The following is a 7,835-nucleotide window of genomic DNA, read 5'->3' on the forward strand; positions in this document are numbered from 1 at the left end:
CCACTTTTAACCGGAGAGGAGAGGTGGCGGAGGTTGCGCGTGAAGCAGCACCTCTGTGCACTGCTAAAGGCAATTAAAGGATCACATGCACTCCCCAAACTGCAAGACACAAGAATAACATTGAAGGGATTTTAAAGCAAAAATATATAAATACATTTATGAAAATGTGCTTTAAATAAATAGCCTACACATTCGATTTTCTTCATGTGAGAAAAGTAATTACTTTTAATTATGTCATAAAGAGTTGACGTGTGAATTATTTAAATGTAAAATAGTAGTAATATCAATAATAATATTAATACTAGGATACTGCCTTAATTATAATCTTCTCTGCCTTATGGTGTCTTAATTGAACATAAATGACCATATGAAAAATAATCGTTAATACAACCTAATTTGCAATAGTTATATTTTAATGTATTCAAATAAAGCTATTTCACAAATAACTGCTTGGTGCTGATTATAGATATTTTCATTAACCTGCTACAAGACTTCCGATAAAATCAATTGAACGTTTAAATTGCTCGTGTCACATCGGAATATCTCTGCATGTAATGTATATATTGTTAATTTAGGGCACATGTCTACAGTCGCTTTGAACGTTAGCTGAAATACGGAATCTTCTCTTAGCCCTCCCAAAGGTTCTCTCGCAGCGGAGAGAGCCTATGTGTTGGATTCGAAATCCTCTCCCCGAGCCCCGCTCACCTTCATGCTTTGAATAAATGCTCTCTTTGCATTCACCCGCTGACCGCATTTCCTACTTTTTTCAAATGTAAAATCGGACAATGATTGGGGTCGTTAGCACCTCTTCCAAACTCTTAAGGAAATTCTTTATTCTCTCCTTTCATTGTGCTGCCGCATGCTGCTGCCGGTGCTGCTCAATATTCTTCCCACCTTCTGCTAATCCTGCGGGAATAAATAGACTTGAATTCATGCTTTGCATTTGCAGCTTGGATCTGAACGGCGAGCAGTGAAGCTCGAAATATCAATGCATGCATGCACCAAAAAAAGTAAATAAAAATGGTAAACGCTTACGCATTGACAAAGTCTCCAAAAACACTGACATGCACGGTAAATGGTTTCGAATTAGTACAAACACACTCATAAATGCACAATGTCACAGTTTAAAAAGCAAACACAAAACATAAGCTAAAGAAGGGCTCAGAGAACTTAGCTGTCGTCGTCTCCTTTCTGCAGCTTTCAACAGAGTTTGTATTAGCAAAGTTAAAGGTTTGGATTGTTTTTACGCAGCCACGTTAATGCGCATCAGATCTTTCAATCATGCAGGCCAATTTCCTCTCCCCCTCCTCCTCCTCCCTCTGCCACCGTTAAATGGTCTATGACGGACGAACACAAAAATCAACGGAAAGCAGCATTGCTGATGTCCCATTGTTGACAAATCCATGAAACAACTCCAGTTTGCATGGTTTAACAGAGAGGAGAGGAGGGTGGAGGGAGGGACGAGAGGAGAGGAGAGGGGGCGTCTGTCGTCACCAAACCACGTGTCCTCCACTGATAGTATATCTTATACTGGGAAAAGTAATCTATCAGACAGTCCTTTTAAAAGCTCGGGCCTTTAAAAGCAGCATGTGTCATCTCGACTTGGTTCTCCAAATATCACTCCTGTAGGAAATATACGCACCGAGAAGGGACGTCGGAGCGTGAGACATCTCCAAACAACTTCGAGGCAAGACGCGCAGCTTTACACAGGCCTGCTCACTTACCGAGTGGAGACATATTTGAAGAAGTTGAAGTTTCGTTTGCTTGACTGGCTTGCTGCCGGTTCAACCGTCGTTTAGATTATTTTGGAGACACCGGATCTCTTGACAGGGGCGAACAGAAGTCCAGCAGACCCGTCGCGTGTGCGCACTGCCCGCGCTGCTCTCACCTACAACTTCACACCCGGCTGCTCGGCTGTTTTGGCTCCGCTCGACTTTAGATTGAGGAAGCCGTGAGATGACCCTGTCTGGAGGCAGCGAAAGAGCCAGCGACATGTCCGGCCAAACTGTGCTCACAGCGGAGGACGTGGATATCGACGTGGTGGGCGAGGGAGACGAGGACTGCATGGAGAGGGGGGACAGCGACTGCGACAGCCCGGTGGGAGGCATCCTGCACGACCTCCGAGGAGAAGCGGGCGACGAGGACATAGAAGATGAAATTGAGGTGGAGAAGGAGGAGACGGGGTCTGGTGGAGGGAGTCCGTGCTGCGAGAGCTCCGGGGAGGGAGAGACGGGCACTAAGGGAGAGGGTCAGGACCAGAGCTCTACGGGAGGAGGGATCCAGAAGCCCAAAAACAGCCTGGTAAAGCCGCCTTATTCCTACATCGCCCTCATCACCATGTCCATCCTGCAGAGTCCCCAGAAGAAGCTCACCCTCAGCGGCATCTGCGAGTTCATCAGCAGCCGCTTCCCCTATTACCGGGAGAAGTTCCCGGCGTGGCAAAACTCCATTCGCCACAACTTGTCACTCAACGACTGCTTCGTGAAAATCCCCCGGGAGCCCGGCAACCCCGGCAAGGGCAACTACTGGACCCTGGACCCGGCTTCTGAGGACATGTTTGACAACGGCAGCTTCCTCAGGAGGAGGAAAAGGTTCAAGAGAGTTCAGCCGGACATGCTCAGGGACCAGACCGCGCTCATGATGCAGAGTTTCGGTGCGTACAGCCTCGGGGGGCCCTACGGGAGGCACTATGGCATCCACCCGGCTTATGCCCATCCGGCTATGCAGTACCAGTACATGCCGCCTATGGGTCACATGCTGCCCCCGGGTGTCCCTCTGATGTCCTCCGCGGAGCTGAACAGAAAAGCGTTCAACTCCCAGCTCAGCCCGAGTCTGCAGCTCCAGCTCAACAGCCTGAGCACGGCGTCCATGATCAAATCTGAGCCTTCGAACAGACCGTCTTTCAGTATAGAGAACATCATCGGGGTGTCCAGCGCCTCCTCGGTGTCCCCGGCCTTCCTGCGGCCTCCGGTCACCGTGCAGTCGGCCCTGCTGAGCGCGCAGTCCCTCTCTCTGTCCCGGACCTCCGCCGGGCTCTCTCCCATCCTCAGCGTGCCGTCAAATCTCCTCTCTGGACATGTTTTACCCTCAGCAGCGGCGGTATCCAAGTGGCCTTCACAATGACTTTAAAGCCAGATAAATAGACTCTTATTATTTTTATATAGAGACATTATTACGGGGGGAGTGTGATCAGCACAAATCAATAACACTGGACTCGGTAGCAAAGACTGTTGAAACAGAGACTAAAAGAAAAAGAAGATTTTTCTGTACAGGTAATATTTGTAAATATTTGTAAAAAGAAGAATGATTGTACCTGTCTTTTTTTGGTTTCTGTTTGAGATCTGTGATAATTATTTTACATTTTTCTTTTTTGTAGCGTATAGAGCTCAACTGGATACAATTTTGTTTCGTTTTCATACAAGACACAAACAAGCTCTGAAAAACAGTCTGTTTATAATTAAAAAAACAAATATATGTAATTCTATGTAGCTATATTGTGTTGTAAACTGAATTTATTTGTAAATAAATCTAAGACAGAATTAAAACCAGTTTTTCATTATTAACATTCATGAATCGTTTGATGGCAGACTTATTTCTAGAAAAACAACATTGTTTTAAAACCCTCTCACGCTATAAAGGCACAGTAAAATAAAATGAAAGTAAATTTTTATTTGACATGAAGGATAGTTATTTTCAAATATTCTTATCCAGTGCGATTGTGTGATTACATGTACTAATACAAATCAATTTCAGGCTTAATAATCAGCCTATTAATATCATCCAATTTTAACGATGTTTAAAGTCTGTTTTTGTAAAGTTACATTTTAATTTAATTTAATTTCAAACCTTTATTTAACCAGATGGTCCCATTGAGATCATAGATCTCTTTTTCAAGGGAGAACTTAATATTTTTAGTAATTATACTATTCTAAATAATTGTCTGGAGTAACACGAGACATTGAATTATGTTTGAACCTTTTCAGTAGGCCTATTCAATGCTTTCTAAGCTTGGAATTGCAGCTTTATTATAAGATCTACAAATTATCTTTAGACAAACAAAAAAGAAAAAATTAAAGGAACAAAAAGGACTCCGATGTATAGTCTGTCTATATGGATTCAACATTTGAAATTGATGTTAAAAGAGGGGATCATCATATCAATGGGAAGTCGTTAAACATCCTGTGACTTAGTGCGAATTCAAACCTAAGTGTGTGTCTCTCAAGACAGGCTTTTTGCAGAGGGGTTACGTATTTAATATAACATCATATTTTTAAATAAAATATATACACTTATAGGCCCAAACAATAAGACAACTTAATTGTTTAAAAAATATATATTTACGGTTGTTTTCTTAGTAATGATCTCTGACTGGAGGTCAGGCTTTAATCCACCATTACATCACTGCTAGTGTCGTTTTACAGGATATTCTACGGCTTGGCTTCTATAAAGGTAACAGCTTCGCAGTTGTGTCTGGCTAATCACTTTTACACAAACAGCAAATGGTGATCGGGTTGCTACGTGTGTGTTTGAGGGGGGGTTACAGGCGCTATATTTATCTGATCCCCATGAGAAAGAGAAAGGAGCCTCTCTGCTTCAATTCACTTTCAGACACCGAAGAAGGTGCTGATGATGCAAAAGGCTGCTCCAATGTCACCATGGCATTTCTTTAATTCATTCTCATTATTACTGGGCTATTATTATTGCCCTCATTCTATTATCAACAGAAGCAGTTCTGTAGCCTGAAGTATTTATTGTATGACATAATTCGTTTTAATGCAAAAACCAAACTCGTTTGACACATAAATAAAACGAAATACAGATGTAAAAATCATTTTAGCCATTACCATGTTTTCCCCAATTTTAAATCAAGGAGGTATTAAATATCAACATTCCTACAGTTTAAGGAGACGTGAACATGACGTCCAGGCACCAGGGGTCTCAGTGTGCAGAATATAATTCAGATTAAAAGGTGTATAGAAAGCAATGTGGAATTTGGTATTTTTTGGGAAGTATTTGAAAAAAAAATTCCCCTCAAAAATGTACCAAATTAAATAAAAAATAAAACTTGATTATCACGTTTATAATTGTCATTTAAATGCTGTCTCTGTTGTATTTGCTTCCTGTGTGAAGTAACGGGTTCAGCCTCAACTAAGCTCTCATGCTCTCATGCGTTAGAGAGCCCGCGGTAAACTGCAGTGTGATGTCTCTTTGCATGATGCTGCACCGGGAGCACCGTGAGGCCGCAGCTGACACCTCCAGCCCCGCGAGGAGAGGACAGCCGCCAGGGGGCGTTCACTGACACGCAGGGCTTTTCATTAGGGGTATCAAAAATCTGAGAAATACTTAAGAAGACACATCAACCTGAAAAGATGAAGGATAGATCTTCCCATACATTCCATTAAATCTTTTATTTTTATTTTTTGTCTAATAATTACGATGGTGTAAACCTTATAAACATATTTAAATAATAATTTCAGAATTGAAGGGACACTGAAAAGTTCAGTTGTTTCTTTTAGTTATTATTTTAATATGATGATCGAAATACATTTGGTAAATATTTGTATCTGCCCGTCTCAGTAATCACAGTACTTCTAATGCTTCCTGGTGAAGACCGATTTCAGATGTAATTTATCTTTGATTAGGGCCACTGAAGATGTTAATGTTAATAAGGTTGATATATAAGGTTTCAGTTACAGATGATGTTAAAATACAACGTTCAAATATACCAGATTACACGTGACTTCAATTGGACAGCATTATTCTTAAACCGAAATAGTGTTACAATATGAAATGTAATACAGGGGAAAACTACATATTAAAATAATATTTGCATTTATGTTAATATTTACCCATTACTTTAGTTTGTGTTTGTTTAAATCAATTGAACCAGTCTGCTCTTATTAATTAACCCGTTATTAAATGTATTCAAATCAAAAGCAGTTTTTGGTGTTTCACGTATTCATTTCCCAAACAAAACAAAATGCCGATTTGATGAATGTGCTTTTGCAGAACAAACATTAGACTGACCCCCTCGATATTGACCCATGCAGCTGCACCTCCTTGTGCACAGGTGTATGGAGTCTGGCCTGTGTTCCCACAGCTCCAGCAGACAGGCTATATTAGTCTCAAGCAAAAGTCTTTCATAAATAAAGTCCACTTTGTGGGTTTGGTGGTCCACTTTTTAAACCAACAATACAGAGCGAGCTTTAGTAAATGAGCCACAGTTGAATCAACAGACACGTTCATTTAGATATAGATAATGTTACATTGGTTTGAGTGCATGTAATTCTTATTCCACAGTGTGGCATGTCGGAGTGACTCAAGTGCAGCTAATCTACTGATACTGTACGTCTCACTGAGCCATTTTCCAATGAATTGGAGTTTGTAGTCATAGAAAGATATATTTTATTATATTCATTTCAGTCTTAACTTTTAAGCCAACATGGATGAGAAGATATTATCAATTTACTTTACTAGTTACTTTGTTTCTAATGTCAAAAATACTCTTTTAAAAGATAATTTCCCCCTATTTTCTGTGTTAAAAATGTGAAATAAAACAACATCCAAGAGAATAACATGACACATCATCGATCAAAGGTATCATTTGTTTCAGAAAAAATCCACCAAGCTTTTGTAAAATCAATCCGATACAGGACCTTGGATCAAATTAAACTTAGCATATACATAGATATGCATTTAGAGCTACAACCTTCAAACTACTTTCGTTTTTTTCTGTGTAGTTCCATTTGTCCAAGTGTACTGTACCATCTGAGTGTTTTGAAAAGAATAAATTACTCAATGTTGCATTGTCAAATGCCAAAACTATACATTTCAAGAGGACATTGTGTGAAGATGGAGGGACCAGCTATTATGAAGCCGAGCAGTCCCATTTCACATGTCCAATGCTGGATTGTAAACATCCTGGTGATAACCCACATTAATGTGTTATCTTTGACCTTTACATCAGAGAGGACATTTTGAGTGTCAGTGAAAAAGACTGACACAAAACACTGTGATAGGGAGTTTAGGGAGGCTATAAAAGGCCCAGACAGACATTACATTCCTTTAAATGCACACCATATATACTGGTGAATTTTCTAAACAATGAATTGATTATGCAAATTAGAGCATATTTGTAGTGAAGAAGGACTGCCAGGACTTCCATGTCTTAACACTTCACAGACAGACTTACCCCCGGACTTTTAGAGTCACTGTAATGTGAATGTGTATTTCTTTTTAACAAAATAGTGAGTTTTGTATTATGGGTTGCATTGTTCTTATGTGACAAAACATCAGAAAAGACGTGTGACTTGCTTTAGCAAAATGTGACTTATCATATGATAGAGTACAATGACATTGGCAAGCAAGGCCTAGGCCTCCATAATAACTAGGTCATCTTCCACCACAAGCTATAGCCTTCTCCAAGGCGGAGATCACAGACAGTAAATGTAGGTACAGCAGTTACTGAATATTTAAAAAGGCATAGAGATGAAGCAATAAATGACAAAGTAAAGCTGGCGTGGCTAGGCATTAATAACTAATAGGTACCCCTGAGTTATAGGCTGCTGCCTTTGTAATGAAAGTGTCATTGCAAATCAGCAGTTGTCCGAGGTTATTATTATTTATGCATAATTGATGCAGGAACCACAAGGAACATGTCTCACCCAACAAATCCCAACACCTTGGGAACAAAGACGATGGTGTCAACAGAAGGAAAGGTCACAGAGGAGACTACACCCCTGGGCGGAGATTTACATTGTGAGGCTTGCATTTTATAACTATACACATATCTGCACACAGAAGGGCACAACAAACTAGTTATAAAAGAGACAACT

At 40.5% G+C, this 7,835-nt stretch overlaps 1 protein-coding gene across 1 annotated transcript; it reads left to right on the top strand.

Moving 5' to 3' along the window:
• Positions 1-314: 314 nt before the first annotated feature.
• On the top strand, positions 315-3,572 carry foxd3 (forkhead box D3). Its single transcript, XM_079680343.1, has one exon. It carries the CDS (start codon positions 1,957-1,959, stop codon positions 3,121-3,123), a length of 1,167 nt encoding a protein of 388 aa, XP_079536469.1. The 5' UTR covers positions 315-1,956; the 3' UTR covers positions 3,124-3,572.
• Positions 3,573-7,835: the final 4,263 nt, after the last annotated feature.

The sequence above is a fragment of the Notothenia rossii genome (assembly GCF_949606895.1).
Source record: "Notothenia rossii genome assembly, chromosome: 1".
Taxonomy (NCBI): Eukaryota; Metazoa; Chordata; class Actinopteri; order Perciformes; family Nototheniidae; genus Notothenia; species Notothenia rossii.

Bases quoted from the DNA above. Each gene is read 5' to 3' on its own strand.
- foxd3 (XM_079680343.1), top strand. From the start codon at position 1,957: ATGACCCTGTCTGGAGGCAGCGAAAGAGCCAGCGACATGTCCGGCCAA.